This window comes from Oreochromis niloticus, linkage group LG1 (assembly GCF_001858045.2).
Source record: "Oreochromis niloticus isolate F11D_XX linkage group LG1, O_niloticus_UMD_NMBU, whole genome shotgun sequence".
NCBI lineage: Eukaryota > Metazoa > Chordata > Actinopteri > Cichliformes > Cichlidae > Oreochromis > Oreochromis niloticus.
The window spans coordinates 24,625,039-24,648,636 of record NC_031965.2 but is presented as its reverse complement, the minus strand read 5'-3'; the positions used below and the strand labels follow the sequence as shown (position 1 = coordinate 24,648,636).

General features: G+C 38.5%; 1 protein-coding gene across 2 annotated transcripts in view; it reads left to right on the top strand.

The window, feature by feature from the left end:
* Positions 1-23,598, top strand: part of LOC100698036 (CUB and sushi domain-containing protein 1) — a 414,635-nt gene that overhangs the window by 296,411 nt on the left and 94,626 nt on the right. For both annotated transcript variants that reach the window (XM_019359325.2, XM_019359321.2), the window contains exons 25-30: positions 6,662-6,818; positions 10,387-10,578; positions 16,121-16,247; positions 16,646-16,857; positions 19,365-19,556; positions 21,422-21,560. In XM_019359325.2, coding sequence (XP_019214870.1) covers positions 6,662-6,818; positions 10,387-10,578; positions 16,121-16,247; positions 16,646-16,857; positions 19,365-19,556; positions 21,422-21,560 — 1,019 coding nt within the window. The remainder of the gene's footprint in view (positions 1-6,661; positions 6,819-10,386; positions 10,579-16,120; positions 16,248-16,645; positions 16,858-19,364; positions 19,557-21,421; positions 21,561-23,598) is intronic.

Sequence of the window (23,598 nt, the reverse complement as noted above, 5' to 3'; positions counted from 1 at the left end):
TATTATAAACTTGATGTTCAAAAATTCCCATCTGCACAGAGAATTATAGATATTTCTGATGCTCATATATCCTCATAAGTCTCGCTCTGCTACATGTGCCCCGTTGGCAATTGTGCAAGCTATTTTACAGTCTTAGCGCTGTCCTACAGACATCGTCTAAAACTGTTTTTATTCACAGTGTCTCTTAGCAGTATTAGGCCTGAGGGCATGGTTAAGCCAGTATGTGGTTAGAGTGTATTATCAGTCTTAGGCCTAGAGCATTGGCTGAGCCTGTCTGTGGTTAGATTGTATTAGCAGGGTTCTCCCTGACTTTTAGAGAGGCTTAACGTCATTGTAAAAGCTGGAACTGTTCCCAGTGGGATGTGTTTGAAAAAAGTAAAAATCCTTTTAACAAAAGGAAAGTGACGCCAAGATGGTTAACAGACACACAAACGCCTAAATATTCCCTCTATATTCAGAAAAAAAGGACATGAAGGAAATGTAATTGTCAACAGGAAATCCCGTCAAATCTAATCAAAGTCATTTAAAAGTTTGCGGACTTTTAAACTAATAAGCTTTTAAATGCTTTTCCCCTTGAAAGATATGCATTTACCACCTTTTCTGCTGCATAACCTGGCAATACCCATAGATACCACAATCTGCCCTGCATCAGTCCAACACAGTGCGTTGTTGTAAAACTGCACCACACATTACTGCATGCTAACCAGGTTTTACTGTCCTTTAAAACCTTTGAACAACATAAAATTATCATTTCGTATTGATAAATACAAAATCAACTGCAGCAGCACATCATGTAAAGAACCGCTGTCTGATTAAAAAAATCTAAAATTAATTAGGCAATTACATTAAGCTTTAAATTTGCAGTTTATCAAATGTCACTTCGCGAGCTGGCTTAAATTTGAAAACAGTCTCTCCTCTTTCACTCCTAATATCTCTTTGTCCTATCTTCTTTCTCCATCTCTGAGATTCTCAATAATAAATGGATTTTTTTCTCTCTCTGAAAAATACCTCAACTTTACCTTTAACTAGCAGACAGACTGTGTGCCAAACTATACAGTAACAATTAGGGTTAAATTTTATGGAGATTTGTGTTTAAAATGCTGCTTTTGAAATTACCTGCCACTTAAACACTTAAACACTCTTATTGAGTTGAGCTAGCTTGATGTTGAAGTAGCTCGACCAGAAAAAAATTCATTCAGTTCATCTGGATGCAACGTTTTCGTAGACGTCTGCAGTCTCAGTTGACTGCAGGTTTCTTCATCTTTATGAACAGCACTGTTGCATAACGATCAAAACTAATACAACTGCATAACAATGAGCCATGATTGATCAAATGATCATGTCTTATGATTGCTGATATACAGTTGTCACAGTAATTAATCGACGACCATGCGTGCTATTCACAGAGAATTGGTTTGGGAACACGGGAATGGGAAGAATGACAGGGATGAGAAGTTAAAAAGGATGTGCAGAGTGTGCAGGCAGGACGTTGGATACTTGGATTTCTGTGGCTGTTCTGGATCATTCCGGATATTTCTGGCCCACTGCATATAATTATGAAGATATTTTGGAGCACATCATTTACAATATAAAATATAATTCTCTGTGCACCGGGGACAGGGCTGAAAAACAGTATTAAATAGTTGTAATTACCAGGCCTCAGGTGGTGCAACATTAGGAAGAGACATGATTTTGCAGTGAAAATCACAGCAAGGGCTCAGAAATCCATTGTCAGTGAACACAGTTTGTTCCTGCAACCGCAAATGCAAGTTAAAATTATACAGCGTAAAGAAAAAAAACAACATTTCGAACAAATGCCGTTACCCTCTCTGATCCCGAGCTCATTTAAGATGGACTGAGGCAACATGGAAAACTGTACTGTGGGCTGATGAATCAAAATTCCAAGTTATATAATATAGATGCTGCATCTTCTCTATGCTAAAGAGGAGCGGGATCATCGAACCATCTGGCTTCTTTTCCATTCAAAAGCCATCCTCTTTGATGCTATAGGGGTGCATTAGTGCACATATGTGGCTCTCCTGATCTCTGCTTTTTCTGGAAAGGGTTTGTTTTTTTTCAGCAAGATAATTCTAAACTAAACTGTGCACTGAAACACAGCAGTGTTTCAGTGCACATTGCAGTTGCAGCTGCATGTATGAGGTATAGATTGAGCTATAGCACAACAAATACTTGCCTCGGTACACTACTTCCACAATCAGACTGAAAAACAAATGGACTTGAGCTTCAGACATGACACTAGGATTTAGGTTTTCTGTGACAGCTCAGAGATTGGATATGGATGGGAAAAAAACAAAACATACTTGATTGTTAAGCTTAAAGTTTGCTTATTAGCATAAAAGAGCTTGATGTGAATACTGGGACATATACTGTCTTATTTTGTCACATGAGCCCAAGAAACCCTTGTTTGGCCCATTGAGATCCATCAAGTTTTGTAGTATCTGCTCAGGTTTACCACAGTAATACATATTGCTGAAGTGTAAAGTTATGGAGCTGTGAGTACAAAGAGCGAGAGGTAGCTGGCACTTATAGATGACACCATGGAAGCTTTGGAAAAGCCAGAATACTTGCTGAAAATATCACTTGGAGTATCCAGAAGCCCAGCAGAATAGAAATGATCCAAACGACTTAACAAAACCCGAAACTGCACTGCCAAAATAATAGAGGTTTCTACAGACAAAATAACTTAAAATACACACTTTTGTTATACTAAGTTCTCCCTGTTGGTCCTGTGTTGTATTATATTAAAATGAAAATCCTCAGATTTGACCCTTTTTTATCTTAAAAGAAATCTAATTTTAACCATCCAACATCTGAGTGATATTGCATTTACATCCACTGGGACAATACTGCAGAACAAATCCATCTCCCATGGAGATATCACCCCTTGATGACAACGGTCTTCCCAAATAGGACATTGGACCAAAAACTGCTTAGATTTAACCTATATATAATACCTCATGAACTATAGACTTACTGTAATGCTCATATCGGGCCTGAAGTGGTAAATGGACTGGTTCTTATATCGTGCTTCTCTACTCTACCTGAGCACTCGAAGCACTTTATACAACTTGTCTGATTCACCCATTCCTGCAAGTGCTTTCTATCTAACACACACATTCATAGTCTTAGGACATTTGGAACAGCCAGGGATCAAACCACCAATCTTCCGATTAGGATGACCTGCTTCCCCTCCTGGGCTGCAACCTCCCCTTAAGGCATATATGGTCACCACAGGATGCCACCAGAGATCCCATGTTTTTGTCCCAAGGGTTGGAGATCCTTCACTGAAATTTAGCAAGACCAACATAAAATTAGAATTAGGTGGTTTTAATGTTGTGGCTGATCATAGTGTATTAATTATAACTTTCCCCCAAAATTAGCAGAAAGCATACAGCAAAACTAAAATGGATGAGTAAAAAAAAAAGCCCCAAAGTGCCACTTAGGCTAGCAATTAGCACGCCACTCCCCAGGCTAACAGTAATGGAGCTAATTCCTGTTACTGCAGCTGAACACTGTGAACACAAACCATTTGTTTAACAGTTCCAGCCAGCTTGAGGCGAAAATCTCCTGTAACATATGAAGCAGCTCATTACAATTTCTCTTGCTGTTGGCTAAGTTTTTGCCCTGGCACTATTAAAGAAGAGGCTTACCAAGCTCAATTTGCCTGAAAATATCAGCTAATACAGTGATTGACCATATTTACTGAGATTTACCCCCATGCCTGAAGAAAAGAGGGAGGGTGAGAGGGAAACAAAGTCGGGGTGTGAAGGAATTGTTATGAAAATAGAGGTGGTAGGAGAACAAGTGAGAACGAGAGAAAGAGTCACACAGACAGAGAGAGGAGGGGTGGCAGATGGTGACATGTTGATTTATGAGCTGCAGGGCTTTTCATTAACCATACTGAGTTTTACTGAAACAGAGAAAGAAAGACAGAAAGAAAGAAAGACTGAAGCAGAAAGCAAGAGAGGCAGACGGAACGACGCAAAATTGGAGGACACTGAGAGGGACGCTGTGGGGTGGGAACATGGGAAGGAAAATGAAGTTTAGTGGAGTAATGCTGCTGATACTGTGATGCAATTTCACACTGCCCTTCCTCGTGTTTGCGCTTCCAGTGGCCACGTACTCAAATATAGACTAGGTACATGTTTGTAGCAGGTGGTGTCTCTGCTGACTGACAGTACTGAATTGAGATAGAACATTACCTCTCCTTCGTCTATTTTCTTTGGCATCCCTGTGACCTGCAGACCTGTCATTAGCAATCTCTAGAAATGTCACAGTCTGCCAAATATAAGCATAACCAACTCAAGCACGAACAATATATTTATATCACATTGTGTGAGCTAGTTTCACTACCAAATACTTACCACCTTAAGGCTTGTGAGAAATTGCCTTCAATAGTTTCAAATGAATCAAGAGAGATTATTTTCAAATTAAGGGCTGCTCTGCTCTCTGTCTGCATGTTTACTATGTTGGAAACAATATTTTCAATAAAACATGACAAAACTTGTTTAAAAAAGCAACTCCTGGTTGTCACTAGCTCACATTTTGGATGTAGTGCTAGCTTAGAAACTTACTTTGGTAATGAGCAGTGCCTCTTATTTTTAGTTTTGGTGAAAACCTGTATTTTTAAACCATAATAATGGGGCTTTAGTAAGTAAAATACACAGCACAACCCTTCAATCTAATACTCTGCTCAACTTTCTTGTGTTGCCAAGTTGTAAAGATTTTTTTTGGCAGCCATTATTCCACCCTCTGTATCTACTTGTCTCAATGTGCTCATTCGAAATAAATGGCTTCCAGCTGTTTTGCCTCTTGTTTGTGCTGCCTCTATGAGTGCACAATTACAGGTTAATGAATATATTGCAAACCGGAATTGTTGGAAACTAAAACGAGACTCTCTGTTCAGCAAGAAATCTAAAATGGTAACATCACTAATGATTTTGTAATATGTGAATATCAAAAAGGAGGATGAGTAAGTGATCGACAAAGAAAATACAAACAAGAGACGTTTTTATGTCGCCGTAAATCAAAACTCCTGTCTTCACTTGCTTTCAGTCTTATTCATTTTTCCCCTCCTCTAATGCGCATATCAAATAAAGTCAGACATAAACACAGCCATTGACTTGTTTTTACCAGTGTGTTTAGTTATTAGTAAAAATATGCATACGGAGGCTTCTAGCTTTTATGGAGAAAAAGAAAAAAATAAATGGCCTATTTCTTGTTAATGGTTCCAGCTGTAAAATGAAGGAGGATAATTTTTCAAAATATAAATAAATTTTTTGAACACTTATGACAGCTTGAGACAACCTTTACTGTGAATAACCAGCTTTTTATATTTCACTGAGGGCTAAAATATTCCTGTTGCCAGTACGGAATTTAAAGTGATTTTCAAATTTACTTTTTCCCAGAGGTTACGAACAAGAATTAAACAGCAAAATTGAAAGTAGGTTCATACAATGTGTTCACTGTGTTACTTTTAATTGTGGCAAACAAATTTTCAAATAAGGTAAGCAATTTTTTAAATGTGCTGGAGTGTCCTGGATCGCCCCACCGGGGTGCTGGTTTCCCTTTTTTTTAAAAAAAGTGACTTGCTTTAACTTTAGCAGGATCACTGTCATTGGCCCGCCTGAGCAGGTCTATGTCAGAGTACTGGACAATAGAGTGTGTCATACCTGTCATGCGTGCTACTTTTGTCCTGGTCATTGAATATTGGACAAACTCCTTATGGCCATGAGGATATTCTAGGGTGCGTAGGAGTTTTCTCAACCCTTCTGTGTGTGATTCTGTGTGGGATCAGGGTGTCCTGTGGGGGGTTGCTTCAGGAGTACGGGGTATCTTGTCTGTTTTTATAAGCCATCTAGTCTTTGTACAACCATTATAATAGCTTAATACAGACTCATTTCCAGTGGGAGTTGGACTTCACTGTGTTTGCCCTTTGTCATCGCTTGTGTTCATAACTTTTGTGGACAGAATTTCTAGAGGTAGGCAAGCGCACAAGGTCTCTAGTTTGGTGACCTGAGAACCACCTCTTTGCTTTTTGTGTGTGATGTGACTCTTTTGGCTTCAGTGACATTCAGCAGTGACATTCACCTTGAACTGTGGCAGTTTACAGCTGTGTGGGAAGTGGTAGGAATGAGAATTAGAAAAGCTGGAAAAGTGTGGAGTGCCACCTATGGTATCACAAGGAGTTGGTACCTCAACTGAATGCTGTCCTTGTCTACTTTGGTGAAGAGAGATCTGAACATGAAACTAAGCTGTCAGTTTACTGGTTGATGTACCTCCCTCAACTATGGCCATAAGCTTTTTGGGCCCTACAAGGAGCAGACCCAGGGGAAGACCCAGGGCATGACAGAGAGATTATGCTTCTTGGCTGGCTGGGGAATATGTCTGTGTCCCACAAGAAAACCTGGAGTAGGTGGCCAGACAGAAGGAAACAGGACACCAAGCAATGGATGGACTGGATGCTAAACTAAGAAATAAGCCTTTTATACTTTACCTCCCACATTATGCACTGCCTTTTGGTTTTTCATACCAAGCCAGGAGAGCACTGTGCACCTATGTTCACTGACAGCCTCATTATTTCTAACACTCATGTTTTTATTCATGTCCTGAAACCCTAATCCTTTGTTTTGATTGACAGGTATATGATGGAGAGAACAGTTCGTCACGCCTCCTTGGAAATTTTACTCGTGAAGACATGATGGGTCGCGTCATCAATAGTACATCTAATCACCTGTGGCTGGAGTTTAATAGCAATGCTTCTGGAACCAATCAGGGCTTCCACCTTACATATACAAGTAAGTGATCGTTATCAAATTGTTTAAAACAGGAATACAGATCATTTAAAATTTATATTTACTTGTACAGCGCTGGTTTGAAAGGAACTAACGCAATTCCTGCTGTCTAGCACAGACCTATCACAGACACTTTTCTACTTCTATATTACTTTAAATTAAAGGGAAATGTCTTATACATATTTGCACATCCATAAACTGTTCTTTAATACCTTTTAATGTTTCATATTTAAAATTATGAGCAGCATAGTGGCACGCGGTTAGCACTGTTGCCTTAAGAAGGTCTTGAGTTTATCCCCACCATCTCGCTGAGGCCTTTCTGTGTGGAGTTTGCTTGTTCTCCCCGAGTTTCTGTGGTTTCTCTCTGGGTATTCTTGCTTTCTCCTACAGGCCACAGACATGCAATTAGAAGGATTAGGTTAATTAATGATTCTAAATTGCGACTGGTGTAAATGTGAGTGTGAATTGTTGTTTGTCTCTCTGTGTCAGACTGGCGATCTGATCAGGGTTTATCCCACCTCTCACACTTGGGTAGCAGGGATAGGTTCCAGCCATCCGCGACCTTGTTGAGGAGAAGTGGAAGAGAATGGATGGATGAGTTTTAAAATATTCCTTCTTGATGTTGTACTGGGCCTTGGTGAAGCCCCTTGGTGGAGACATCTTTTTGATTATCTGCAGTTAAACAGAAAATGGATATAGCAAATCAGTAGTTGTAGCCTGAGATCACCACATTAGGGATATCTGGTCTCTCTGATGCCATACAGAGCCAAGAGTTACAAAGAAACTGCACAAATTGCATCACAAATTGTTGATCAAAAGTAGTCCTAAAAGTGACAGCAGTACATGCACACAGCTACGCAAACAGTAATTTACTATATGATAAGTAGCTCATCTCAAAGATCGTCATGAAGAGATGTTTATAATTGAAATCTAGAGTGGTAGTAATTGTTTTTGATTGCCCTCTTGAATGTATCCTGCACCTCCCCTATGCTTCAGTCAAGTGATTCTTGAGTGCTACTGTACATAGCAGAACAAAATAGGTGTCATGTACTACAAAACTGTAGAGACTAGCCTTTCTCAGTCAGCAAATTGCATTGCTTTCTTTTTTTTCCCCCTTTTTGACAGCTTGAAAGACCAACAATCACTTTTCCCAAGGATTTTCTGTTGAGGGCCAGAGTGCAACAGTAGCTTACCAAGCATACTGTAAAAAAAAAATGAGTGCATGAATATCTGAAACAGGCTGTCTTTCTTTCTGACAAACACATATGCACACACACATCTTAATAGCTGTAAAGTGAGTCTCTTAAGAAGGCAAGAGCAGCTGCTGTGTAAGTCAAAGAGGCTATTAGAGGAGCATTTATCTGCAGGTCATTAAAAGAAGGTGAGAAAGTGACACATCTGGAGTGGAAGAGCGGCTGGACGAAGGGACAAACAAATGAAGCTAGATGTTATATGGACGCTAGATATATGCTCTGTATGTCAGTTAGGCCATTAGACAACCATCAATCAGTGAGTCATTAAACCAGAGAAGGTGACACCTTCTTCAAAGTGCTGCTGCAATAGATGAGCAGATGGATAGATAAGAGAGATTGATATAAGGTTTAAACAAAAGAAAGGGAGGAAGCAATGGCTGCTGATCAACGGAGGCAGCAATTGCTTGTTAAGCAGAGTCATAGACTGAGTTAAACAGTTTCAATAATGCACATTATTAGAGGCTATTTTGATACAGAAAATAAAATAATGCGCACATCTGTTCAGGACATTAAGACAGCTGGTTGTTAGCATTTTCTATTACAGCTTAGTAATAATGTGGTAATAGTGGCAAAACCAAGAAAGTAATAATACAGAAATAGCAAGTTATAACCACTTCATTACCACAATATTAGCCAAGTAGTATCCAAGTAATTACTTTGTATCAAAAGTGGTTATAGCTGACTAATTTTACATTTAAATTTAAAAACTGGATAATAATCAGACAAAAACTGGGGATACTAAACATAAGTCAGGACTAAATAGTCCTGACTAAATAGTCCTGACTTAGGTCTACAGCATTCTTATTTATTTGGATGTAACAATGTAACTATTATGTTTAATGTTCTGGCGTATTACCTATGAAAGGAAACAAAAAATACTAGGTAACCATAAATAACTATAAGTCATCCATTCACTTCCGCTTATCCTTTTCAGGGTCGCGGGGGGTTGTAGAGCCTATCCCAGCTGTCAAAGAGCGAGAGGCGGGGTACACCCTGGACAGGTCTCCGGTCTGTCGCAGGGCTAACACACAGGGACAGACAACCATTCGCACTCACATTCACTCCCGCATTCACATCTATGGGCAATTTAGATTTTTCTATTAACCTATCCCCACAAAGTGCATGTCTTTGGACTGTGGGAGGAAGCCGGAGTACCCGGGGAGAACCCACGCAAACAGAACATGCAAACTCCACGCCTGATGGTGGAATTGAACTCAGGACCTTCTTGCTGTGAGGCAACAGTGCTAACCACCGTGCCACCGTGCTGCTCTGACTATGTCATACTAACTATAAGTCAGTATACAGCAATTCATATTACAGTTATTACCATTTTTGTTGCTAGCAGGTAATTAATTATTAATTATTATATTGTTATCAAAATATTACTGTTACTGATAAAGTGCTACCATTAGGTGAATCTGTTTTCACTGAATTGACAGGTCAAGACGCAAAAAGGTAAACTTATAGATTGAGTGGACTCTCTTTTTATGCCCTGAATCTGGCAAGAAGTAAAAACTTAGCAGTTTTACATTTAATAACATCACCCAACAGTCAAGTGACTCATAGTGATCATCATATTAAAACAATTTAGCAACGCACTGCCAAATATGTCATTAAACTTTCATTGACAAAAGCTGAAATTTACCATGTAGAAATTTAAGTATCGCTGACTTTATTGGATAATTAAATATCTCTGCTGCTAGTTGATGAATCTTCTTGAATAAAGAGCTTTTTTACAGCTCACTGTTTATTGCCCATTACATAGCAACCCCTGTCTGAGTAGGAATGTTATATCTATCATAAGCTGACCTGAGGGGGAAAAAAGCATATGTTGGTTGCATTCTTGTGTCTTTGTTTAACCATCTGCCTTAATGGCAGGAAGTTTTTCTATTCTTGTGTATCTTAGAAAGTCAGAAACTCTGTTTTTTCTGTGTTTATGTGGGATGTAAAATTATCATTTAATGCTTTTTTTTTCTCCACATTTTCACATAGGAACCACATTTTCACTGCATAAATTTAACTGACAATGCTTTCCATTACCATTACAACTCTCATTATATTGTCAGAAAGTGAGAATCCCAACAACTTTTTCTTTTTTTGAATGTCACAGAAAGAAGCATAATTTTATAATTTTATGTCACGTAGTATTAACATTGTATTCAGACCTTGAAATTCTGTAGGATGTAGTGAGATTCTGGAGAAGACTACAATAACCTTATGTCCTTTTGTCCAGAATAGAATCATCCTGTGTGAAAGGTAGTGTTGCAGCATGGACAGGAAGACCTAATCACTATGCCTGTGTGTTTGTCTCCACCCAGGTTTTGACCTAGTACGCTGTGAGGAACCAGGTGTCCCTAGTTATGGCTATAAGATCCAGGATGACGGTCATTATGCCAACACTTTTGTCCTGTACTCCTGCAACCCTGGATACAGTCTTCATGGGAGCAGTGCACTCACCTGCCTCAGTGGTGACAGACGCGTCTGGGACAAGCCGCTTCCTTCCTGTGTCGGTTAGTATGCCAGCATATGCATAGGTTCCCTTCTGCATCAATATTTCAGAACTACAAGATCTGAATTATTAACCTCTGGACAGCTCTCTTTTTCATACAATTCAGTGAGTGATATAGCAGGGAGAAGCTACTCATGTCTGTTTCTGAGTTGCAGCATGATGATTCAAAAGAGAGTGTGTGAGAACAAGCGATTGAGTCAACAGACACATGAATACTTTCAAAAGAGTGTGTGGGGGACTGATTCAACACTGTGGGAAATGTAGTGGTGCTAATACAATTTATGCATAAAAACTGGCCTTTCTGATCATCGGCCTGTGCACATGAGATTACATGCACTGTGGCATCTGGTTGTCATCAGGTATGATATTTTAGTGCATCGTGCTCTCTGTTTTAAGGATTGCGTGGTTAAGATGCAAAACTAAAGGGTGATTTCTGAAGTGATAAATTTGTAATGTAAGCCAGACAACTCCCTAGTACCCTGAAGGTGTGAAGAGCATTTTATGCCAAAGACTTTGACAAAAGCCTCAGCTTTCTCTTTTATTCTCAGCATGCACAGCAAATAGAATATTCTATCAGAAGAGACTGAAGGTGATGTAGGAAACAATATTGATTCATCTGAAATTGTTGCTTCTTGAATAAAATTATGGTAAAATACAACCAAACAGAGATATAATGTCATAGAAGAGCTGCAATAACTCTTTTTTCGATGTACGACTATACAGACTGCTTGCTATATAAACTAATGTTGACCGCATGCTGTTTTTCTAAAGTTGTATAATGACAAAGTTTGTTTGTCTGCATGCTCAAAATTCATTTTAGTCAAATTAGATAGCAATCATTCCAGATATAAGATAAAAAAGTTTTTTGTTGTTAAACAAACTTACTGCACACCCATATGAAACCGATGATTCACGATTAAAACTGTCCTCTTAATAGGAATCACTCCTTCACTCCTTCTGACTCAGTCTGCAACAGAGAATCATAAATAATAAGAAAAGACAGAAATGAAGATAAATGAAACTTTTAAAAAAAGAACAGCCCTCCTGCACTTCTCTCCAACTCCAACAACACTACACAGATTTAAAAATAAAAGAATCATCATTCATTTCCAATGTAAATGTCACAAACAGACAGTTACAGCAGTTATATCAGTTTTGCACTGACTGACCACCACATGACTGCTGCTATGCACACAATGTTTTTTTCAGATAGTGAAAAGAGTTTTTAAACTGTATTTGGCCCATTTAAAATATATGTGGGTATTTCTTAAGGTTTTCAGGCAGATAAACTATCAGAGGATAGCTGTACCTTTAGTTGACATTTAGCACCTCTTAATTAGGTCTGAGAGAAGTATGCCAAGAGATTCAGGTGCTTTTTAACTTGTTTTCCTCTCATGCTTTTAAGTGTGTAAAAGCTGTTTCATATTTTAACTACAACAAGTACAGCTGGTCATTCTGATTCCTTATTTTCATTCAGCAACCTCCAGTGAAGCATGAACTCAATGTTTGTTTACCTGTATTGTTTGTAGCTAGCTTTGAACCCCCTAAAGGAAATTTGCAATCTTTTAAAGTCCATAATTCCTATTTTTTTTTTAATAAATATTGTGTGGCTTTGCATATTTTTTAAATGAAAGCACAGTTCCTGTAGGTATTCCATCTTGCTGAGTAGATGTGGGCACAGAGCACATGTTAATTTGGAATTCCCCACTGCAATGCTTAACCATGTGTCTTGTAACCTGCCAGTACATCTGAAGTCTGTCATGTGGGTTATACCCTGCTGTGGTTTCTAATGGCAACTAAAAACAATGTGTGTGAATGGATGTGTATGGCGAAGAGTGTGTGTGTGACCCCAAATGCCTCTGCAGTCAGTAATATTTTTGCAGCTGTTCTGTCACTGCCTTATTTCAGGTAAGCCAGCAACCGGGAGAATACTTGCTGGCAGAGCCCTGGGCTAACTACCTCTGTAGCTACCTTTGCGTGCTCATCCTTTGTCTGTCTGTTGGAGTGTTTGTCTTTCTGCCTCTCTGACTGTCTCCTCCACTGTCTGTCTTGCTTACTCCCATATCTATGTGCATAAGCATGGAGATCAGGAGATAAGTTTGCCTCAGGCTGTTTCTATACCAAGAGTGGTTGTCTGCTACTTTGAGAATATTTTTTTGCCATTTTTCCCCTCTCCTTGTTCAAACTGACAAGTAGAGGGGAAAATTATTCCGACAATATTTCAGTTTTGGTAAAATCCAGGTTTTCATACAACACATATACATTTACAATTTTGCATGTACTTATAAAAACACAAAACATGAACACAATAACCAAACCACCTCTTCACATACAACTTTATAAAAGTAAAAAACATGAAAGATCAAATTTAAATAAATGCATGCATATTTTTTTTTACTTTTAAGTTCACACATGTGTATAAACTTTCATTAATACAGCACTCACTCACACATTATCATTACATGGAACAGTTTCATTACAGCAATACTTATTGTTATTAGAAAAAACTGTTTTGATAATTATATCTTTTTTCTAGTGCTGTCAGCGTTAATCTCGTTAAAATGACATTAACGTCATAACCAAATTAACGTGGCAAATCTCCATTAGCGAGTTAGCGCGGATCATCCGTGTGTGGGGCTGCATGGTGTCAACGCATTAGCACGGTTAGCTCGTTAACCTACAGATCTTAACAGGTGCCATTTGTGGTCCTTATACATACACAATACGATAATATTAAGTTGAAGGACAGTACGTTTTACTCCGCGAGGCTCCTGACTACAGTAGCCGTAATGCTCCGACAATCCATCAAGCAGTGCGGCTTTGTAGCTTACCAAAGTCGTGTTAGCGCGGTTAGCTCGTTAACGTGTTGACGCTGTCCAGCCCGACGCACAGGGCGATCCGCGGTAACTCGCTAACATAGATTTGCTGCATTAATGCGGTTATGGCGTTAACGTCATTTTAACGAGATTAACGCTGACAGCACTACTTTTTTCAAAAAAAATATCTTTTGTATTTTCTTGTACAGTGTCCATTAATTATGAGTTACGCCTCACCATAGCTTGGCACATTACTTTCTTCTGTGTCCTACATAATTTTACTTTCAACAACAGAAATAGTCTTTTTGTTGCAAATTATGTTACTGAGATAAGATTTCTGCTTTTCTATTGGAAAGGTCCCAAAGGGTCAAGCCCAGAGCAGCATGCGGGATTCTGTAGGTGGCCTTGAAGTCCTTCCCTGGCATATATAAATATTGTTTATTTGTGTATGCTGCCATGTGAAGGTCAGAAAGCTGAGCTGCAGGCACAATATTGCAAAGTACTTTATCTGAATAAAGGGATGAACAGAATATTTGTCTAAAGTATAAACATTCTCCCAGTGCGATGACAAGCTCAGAGTTGTGGTGATAGTATGACCTGTAAGGATGTGTGCTTCCCCTGGTTCCCCTTGATACTGTACCAAGTAAATACAGTAAATGTTTACATTTGAGTCTCCTGCAGTCCTCTGTCTACACTGAGGCAACACAGTCTCATCAAAATTTACATGACAATAATTGATGTCAAAGGCAGAGGTAAAGTCAAGCAAAACTATACTCTTTATCTTTCTTTTAAAGTGGAAAAACTTTAACTACCTTGCCTCTGCCTGTATATTCATCAGTATATGTCAAAGCCAGAACAGCAATTAAATTTGCAATGGTATGAAATATCTCATCAAAATTCTCCACACCTGTTGGCCTGATCTTTAAAATTTCTTCTCTGAAAATTGGCCAAGGCTTACTTTGCAAGTTGTGTTGTAAGTCCTATCTGCCAGCCTTTAGTGATAAAAACATAACCGAATAGTTGCCTTTCTTTTCCTGCTTTCATTCACCAGGGACGGAAACAACTATGCTGTTGTACTGTGTATGCTGGCGGGTGTGTTCACATGTCTGGATGTGCTTGCGTAACTGTAGAAATGTTTTCAAGTATGTTTCTGGCCTTGTGTGTGATTGTCTCTTGGAGTACCCTTTGTGTTTGTGTTCACATGGAAATTCTGATTTGTGTGCTTTCTGCCCAGGGCAATGCAACAACAGTAGGTTCCCATGGTTTTGTAGATTGTAGGGCTTTGTTAATGATGCACGTTTAACTCACACAAACAAACACACAGACATGCACACATGTACATACACACACACAGACATACCTAATCAGCAGTCATCTTCTTGCACTATCTGCTACCATGATGAGTTTAAATCTCTTCCCAGCTTTGCCCCTTGATTTGTTCATATTCACTATTTTTAACCTCTCTGTCCACAAAAAACAATATAAAATTAACACAAAACTCACTTGTGCTGTAAACTGCCTCTTTTTTCTTGAACTCCTTAACAGAAAAGAGTCATCAAAGTTATTTGCCAGCCTTGAAACGCTATACCAAAAGCTTAGATAATTCAAGGTTGATTTAACGATTCAAGCAGTTCTTAACTGAATCTCCTTTAACTTAACCTTCACACCTCAGTGCAATTTACAGCGAAGAACAGAAGCTACTTATAGAGATAAATTGAAACATTAATACAAAGACAACCATAAAATGTTTTATGTAGGATCTGGTTCTATAGAGAGAAATCGTCTTCAGTGGTCCAAAATGTTGGGCCAGTGGAAACCCTACTTCTCGAAACCAACTGGATATGCCCAAGGATAAGAAGACCCAGTCAAATACAGTCCCGATCAAAAGTTTAAGACCACTTGAAAAATGGCAAAAAATCATATTTTGCATGGTTAGATCTTAACAAGGTCCCAAGTAGAGCTTTAATATGCAACAAGAAGAAATGGGAGTGAGACAAAACATGTTTTTGAGCATGCAATTTATTGAAAACAACGCATAAACTGAAACAGGCTGTTTTACAGCTGATCAAAAGTTCAGGATCACATGGCACTAATAGGCCAAATCTGTGCAAAAATGAGCATTCAAAAAAGTTATATTTTTTATATAAGTTATCATAAAATGCAGTACTTGCTCCAATGTTCCTTTGGGGGCGATCGTGGCTCAAGAGTTGGGAGTTCGCCTTGTAATCGGAAGGTTACCGGTTCGAGCCCCGGCTCGGACAGTCTCGGTCATTGTGTCCTTGGGCAAGACACTTCACCCGTTGCCTACTGGTGGTGGTCAGAGGGCCCGGTGGCGCCAGTGTCCGGCAGCCTCGCCTCTGTCAGTGCGCCCCAGGGTGGCTGTGGCTACAACGTAGCTTGCTATCACCAGTGTGTGAATGTGTGTGTGAATGGGTGAATGACTGGATATGTAAAGCGCTTTGGGGTCCTTAGGGACTAGAAAGCGCTATATAAATACAGGCCATTTACCATTTTACCATTTTCCTTTATGCTTTCTTTTATTATGCATAGTAATGTCTGCTATGGTGTTTTAAAATGTCTTGGTTAATATGTATTAGTGAATGGATGGATGTGTTTCAGCTGTTGACACTTCAAGCTGCATAAATTAAGGCATCAAATATGCACTTTTTTCCAGTGGTGATCATGCTTTCTGATCCACTCTCATCTTCTTGCTTCCTGTCCTTGTAGCGGAGTGTGGAGGTCACATAACTGGTGCGGTGTCTGGACGGATTCTGTCTCCAGGATATCCTGCTCCATATGACAACAACCTCCACTGTACCTGGACTATAGAGGCTGATACAGGAAAAACTATCAGGTAACTTCAGGGCACGTGAGTAATGTGCCAATGACTTGCAGTTATCTGGGGTATTTCCTGTTCTACATTAATGGTAATGCTTCATAAAAGGATTGAAGAATAGAAACTGGCTTTTTTATAAATAAATAAGTCAAAACAAAAAAACGTTCTTTTCTATCCTGGGTAGGTTTCGGTAGCTAGCTACTATTTTATACACGCTAATGATTACTAGTATTTATAGGTTAATATAGAGCAGCAGCAGTATTATAAGGAGGAAATTCCATATAACCTCAACCTTTATTCACCAAAGTCTAAAATGACCAATGCAATGCAATTAGTCATTATGCCACTATGAAATTTGAGTTGTGCCTCTTTGTTGACATAAAAGTAAACAATCTTGTATTTTTGTGTTTCCTCAGCCTGCACTTTATTGTCTTTGACACTGAGGTTGGCCACGATATTCTGAGAGTTTGGGACGGCCCATCGGGACCATCAGATGGTGGGATCCTGTTGAAAGAATGGTCAGGCCCAGCATTACCTGAAGACATCCACTCAACTTTCAACATACTTACACTACAGTTTGATTCTGATTATTTCATCAGCAAGCAAGGATTCTCAATACAGTTCTCCAGTAAGTAGCTTTCGCTTTATACTGATATCATTAAACATGAGGTAGAAGAAGAAAATTTGAGTTACTAGAAACTGCTCAGAAATATAACATGATTCTACTAAATAACTAATTCGGGTGGTCTGCCCTACTTTATCCCTCAGATCCCTTTATGAAGGAAAACCAATTACAAAATTAGCTGTTAATTTCATTAAAACTCACCACTCATCCATATAGTTTCGTAGTAATCATATAAACCCTATTTTGGCTATAAGAAAATTAAGCTGGCATTAATGTGGAATTTAACAGGATTTCTGAAAAAGCTTTAGTCATAGAATCAAATGAGACATTTAATATCTCACCTTGGGAGCCATGTTCAGTAAGTACTGAAGTAGCCCACCAGAGACGGTGTCTCATTTCATTTCTAGAGCATGAAAGATTTATTTGGGAAACTGTAATTTTGTGTTTTCTGTTAATTATTTTGTAGATAATGTAATGAGTGGATCTTTTTGGTTTTTTTGGTTTTTGTTTGGGTTTTTTACTTTTTTTTAAAGATGAGTTCACTGAACCTAAGCTGTTGCTGCCGTTTGTCCCAGGGCAACCTGCATGGTTGTTGTGCCATTTTGATGCAGAGATGCCCTTTGGTATTTGAGTGAGTGGACCCCAAAATGTCTGTGCATCCTCCTTTTAGATTTAAGTCTTTTTGATCCACTATGGCACCAAAACCAATCAGAGTCACACCGAGAAAGAAGGGTTTAGAAAGTACCATAACAACTAGGCGAGAATGTCAACTGATTGTTCACGAGACCATTCAGACAAACCTGTTCTTTATACAGGTGTGTGTGCACACACAAAAGTCCAACATGCATAACTGTCAGGTTTTTAAAAAATATAAATACAAATTTATGTCTACATATTTCTCTCTTTCTTTTTTCGCCCTCCTTACACATCGTCCCGTTCTTTCCATGTGTAAAACAATAAATATTTACCCTTGCTAACATCATAATTATAGCCCTATTATTCCATTACTATGGTAATGACCTTATATTTACCTCCATGTTGATTTAGGAGATGGTATTCTCCACCGCTCCCATTTATTTAAAGCCAAGTTTTTTTCCTCCTTACCTCTTGACTTAACACCTTAGATTTATCATTTAAGCCCCTACTTGGTCCACTCCCAAGGGGTGGATAGATGTCCCTTCTCTAAACAGTACTGGAATTTCAGAAAACAGAAAGGGACAATATTCAATATCCAATTTATGCTGTATCTTTTAACATAGATATTTTTTTTCTTAATCTTTAGACAATTATTAATCTGATCAAAGCACTATGTTGTACTTAACCCTCAGGCAACCAAACTATTTTATATATATATATATAAAATTACCACAGACTATATATATATGTATATATATATATACATATATATATGTATATATATATATATATATATACACACATATATATATATATATATATATATATATATATATATATGTATATATGTATGTATATATATATATATATATACATATATAGTCTGTGGCAATTTTATATTATATATATATATATATATTACATTTTTTATGTAAAATTGTACAAATAAAATTATATTGTTCAATCTCGTCTGTTCTGTTAGTCTTATAATTATTCAGTTTCAGCTAAAATAAAATAGGAAAGCGAAAAAATGTCAATTTTAAAGCCTATAAGTGAATTGTGTGCTCAAGTATGCTTGTGCCATTTTGATTGATTGATTGATTGATTGATTGATTGATTGATTGATTGATTGATCATACTTTATTCATCCCGAAGGAAATTGGGTTAAGGCCGTGCCAGCCGTGCCAGCGCCGTCTTACCCTTCCGACCATACATACATTACACAAACATCACATGGGGAAGACAGGTCAGAGAGGTATAACATGGAAAAAGCACAACATGAGGAAAGATAAGGAGAAAAAAATAACTCCCCCCAGACTGAGCTCCAATAGGGAGATTTTAACACCAAACTAAGATGAACTCTGAAAATTCAAGTCGTTATAGATAGGTTTTTGTTGTTTAAGTCTTAAATCGATCTATCTGTTCCATCTTAAAAGTAAATAAATAGAAATATTGTTTGTAGATGTGTAATACTTAAAGTATTTGGAGCACCTTAGGGCTGATTGTGCTGTAACGGGCAATGTAAGTTCATCTAAATCTAGTTATCCCCACTTAACACAATGCTTAGCTAGAAGGGAGAGCTAAAAATTACCTAACTAACTTGTTGGGGTGAGTGTGACCACATGTGTCTCCCGATATCACTACTTCTTCTGATAAGTAGAGTAATTATATTAGTCACTGTCAGCATGATAACATAATGATAAGCTCCATTTGGACTCACTCTGCTATGCGTGTGTGTATTGTTTTTCCTTCTGCTGCTGACAGTACGACACTGGCAGTAATGTTACGTTTGAGTGCATCTGCCTCAGTTCCTTTTGTCCTCTGTGCTCCTAGTACGTCAATATTTGTCTGCCTTTGTTTTCTGCACTCTCCAGCCACAACAGCCACGACCTGCAACGACCCCGGCATCCCTGTCAATGGTTCTCGATACGGGGACAGTAAGGAACCTGGTGACAGTATGACATTCCAGTGTGACCCGGGGTATCAGCTTCAGGGCAAAGATACCATCACATGTGTGCGAATGGATAACAGATTCTACTGGCACCCTGACCCTCCAACATGTGTAGGTAGGTGTACAGCTCTTTGTGGATCTCTTACTGCCAAGATGGACCTTCAGTTAATTCACCTGATACATTACACTTTGTTTGGGGCTTATATATATATATATATATATATATATATATATATATATATATATATATATATATATATATATATATATGTATATATATATATATGTATATATATATATATGTATATATATATATATGTATATATGTATATATATATATTTTATATATATATATATATATGTATGTGTATATCATATAGCACACTAAAAAAATAGACTCCACCTAGAAGTGTTATCATCTTGACATTTATCTTTATACAAGAAGCACGGACACTAGACACCCTTGGTATGCCTATCCCGAGGTTTAAGCACTGTAAAATGATGGAAATAATGTTGATTGAGTTCCCATGTTAAACAGTTGAAAGTCTGGCGCACTTGCTTGTTTTGCACTGTCATGCTTTTCTGTCTTTGTATTCCTCTTTAGCGTCTTCTGAAGCATTTGACTTCTTCACTAAAGGACAAACATGGCCTAAAGCCCTGAAACCTGCCTTATGTTTTTAATTAATTAAATTCATTGAGCTTTTCAATAATACGACCACTAATACAGCAGCTTTTCTCACCAGAAAGCCTACGTATTTATAATGCCGCATGCCAATATTTTTGAATTCATAGTGCTCAGGTGCCAAACTACATGGCCTTAATGTGTCACATTCATTTTGTTGATAAACTGCATCATCCAGTTCAGTTTTGTCTCACATGTGACATTGTGTGTCACGTTAGAGTAGATGGATGTGGAAATCAAAAGAGATTACCATTCAAGGTCCTGAGCTACATTATTTTCAATTATTCAAGGATCAGAACAGACAGATTTCACAAGCCACTCAAAACTCCTGCAGGAAGTAGCAGGTTATCCGTGTAGTCAGCCACCCAGCTTGCACCAAGACGCCACAGACAGTTTGCTTACTGTCTGACGCCACGGTCTCCTTTTCTGTTGCCTTTTGCTTTTCTTATCAGCCACCAGTATATAGAAGTCCTCCAGGACAGTTACACAGACCAGAGATTGCCTTGTAACCATGCGTGTGAAACACATTATTCTTTGTCCCTGATATTGCCTTCGACTCTTTGCTAGTGACCTCACGTTTTGCATGAATGTAGATAAAATGTTGGGCTCATATCTCGCGCCATTTTCGCTTTGCTTAGAGGGTGCATCCCTGTCCTGCACTTTCACTTCAGGTAGCGAGTCCTCTGTGTTCAAAAGCTCCCAAGATGAAACAGACTATACACCACTATGCACAATGGACTTAGTGTGTTAGTGTGCTTCTGTGTGTGAGTGATTTGCAAGTGTTAATGCCTTTGTTTACTTCTATTTCACTGTTGATAATCCATTCACACCCACCTGCCAGCCCCAAGACACATCTCTGTTTTGCAAACTCTTCCTTCACATCACCAAATTGCTGCTTGAATGCATCTTTCTGTCTCTCTTGCCAATATTTTTTTCCTGCTCTCTGGCTTGTTGTGGGATAAAAGATCGCTAGGGGTAATTTTCTCTCTTAACTACCCCCAGCCCCACACTCTGCAACTAAATCTTGCAGTCTCTCTCTCTCTCTCTCTCTCTTTCTCTTCTGCTTTCTGCAACCACCTTTGGAGCTTATATTGTCCACTAGGGGTTTTTCCCACTGTCCTAACCAATCTCTGCTATACTTGCCATTACCAACTAACTCACTTTGTCTCTGCCTTTCTGTGGGTTTTATATGACAGGTCAGTCAGGGGTTATTCTGAGTCCAAATAACCCCAAGCCCAATGCTATGTAATAATGTTTCTCCCTTTCTTTTCTCCCTCACTGTTCTCTCTCATCTTCAGCAACCTGTGGAGGTAACGTCAGTGGTCCTTCTGGGGTAATTCTGTCTCCCAACTACCCCCAGCCCTACCCGCCTGGGAAAGAGTGCGACTGGAGAATCCGAGTCAACCCAGACTTTGTCATTGCCCTCATCTTCAAAAGGTAGATTACCTATTAATTGTATCTATTAAGGAAAGACTAAACTTTTACCTTCCCTTTTCCCAAGCATGCATGTTTATGAACCTTAAGCTACAATTGCAGCTGACTCAGTAAATGAAAATTGATGTTTTGGCCACTTTAAGGCAGATTAAGCATATACACATTATTTTATGTTTTCCCTTATGATAAAGGGGTGGTTCCTGCTCTATTTTCTTAAAGGGTAATGTTTAAGAGATGTTGACTTAGAAAAGCAACTTTGACAGTTTCCGATAACTTAGTGTTAATTAAGGTTTTATAAGTGTCACAATAATATGATATGTGTTCTGCATGAAACAAAAGCCATGTTGAATCGTGTCTAATTATGGTGCCTGAAAATGCTGATAAATTCTCGCAGTCACTAAGACATGTCTTATTGGCACATTCTGGTAAGTATTTAAGCTTTTTTTGCCGGAAAAATTATTTACAGATTATATTAGGATGTCACAACAGGAAAGATCAGCGACTGCAACTGTAATAGACACATCAGGACATACCGATGATCTCACTGATGATATGAATGTTTAAAGTGTTTGTCCAACTGTGTGAGAAAACATTAAACATTTTAATGTTAAAGATTTTAATGAATGTTTATAGAAGTTTATATTTAGTGTCGACTCCCTCTAACTGTGGCCATCGCAGAGTCAAAAAAAGTCATTCTGCAGTAAAAGTCACATCACTCATGAGACACCACATTGTTTTTGTAGTAAGATTGTCTCTTTAGAAATCCTAACCTTTTAACAGCCTAAGGCCCAGATTTACCAAATGGACCAAATTAACAGATATAAAAATTGTAAAAATCGACTAATGGGAGTGGGAATTCGGAACTAATGTATATACACTGCTCAAATTTAAGGATTACTTTTTAATCAGAGTATAGCAAAAAGTCAGTTAAACCTCAGGATATTGGACAGCCCCCAAAACAGGAATTATTTTATTTTTCTCTCCTCATCTTTTATGAGAGTTTTTCCACAATGTTTGCATCTGGCTAGGGCCAGTGTCACTACTGGTAGCATGAGGCGATAACTGGACTTCTCGAGGATAACACATCAGTACATGCCATTGCTGGAAGGTTTGCTGTGTCTCCAAGCACAGTCTCAAGAGCAGGGAGGAGATTCCAGAAGACAGGCAGTTACACTATGAGAGCTGAACAGGGTTGTAAAAGGTCCTTAACCCATCAGTAGGACAGGTATCTGTTCCTTTGTGTAACTACAAACAGTATAAGCACTATCAGAGAATTACAAAATAACCTCCAGCAGGACACTGGTGTGAATTTCTATGACCAAACAATCCAAAAAGACATCATGAGGATGGCTGAGGGCCCCACATTTTCTACTGGGCCTCCTGTTTTCCAGAAACTCAGTGATGCCCTGGTCCAGATCTGGCAGGAGAGCCCATGGATACTATGTGTCGACCCATTAGGAGCATGACCTGGTGATAGGCATGCATACAAGCGCAACTGGGGCCCATACAAACTACTGAGTACCATTTTGAGTTACTGCAGTGAAATTTCAGCAAAATGGACTAGCTTGCCACATCATTTCTTCACTCAGATTTTGGGGTGTCTTTGAATTAAGCACGTTGATGGTTGATCATTTTCATTTCCATAAAATGATGCAGCGTCTATTCATTTCTAACATATTACCTAGTCCATATCAGTTTACATATCTAGCATTTTTCCCATTGTCATCGAATGCGTCGTGTACAAAGATGTGTACGCATTAAAAGTGTACAAAGATGTATACAGATCATTTTTGACTAATCTGCATTCTACTACCAAGAGCATCCCCAATGAAGGGATGAATAATATGTTAACTAAAATAGTTAAAGATTAGGACTGTGCACATGTTTCTTTCTGGAAGAAGAATGGCATCAAATCAAAAAGAGGCAGCTGGTGGAGAATCAGTATGTTTTTGATATAGTCTTCTGTTACATATTATTGTTAACTCTGCTGATAACCTAATAATCTGTATAATCTATTATAAGCCAATCCACAAAATAAAGC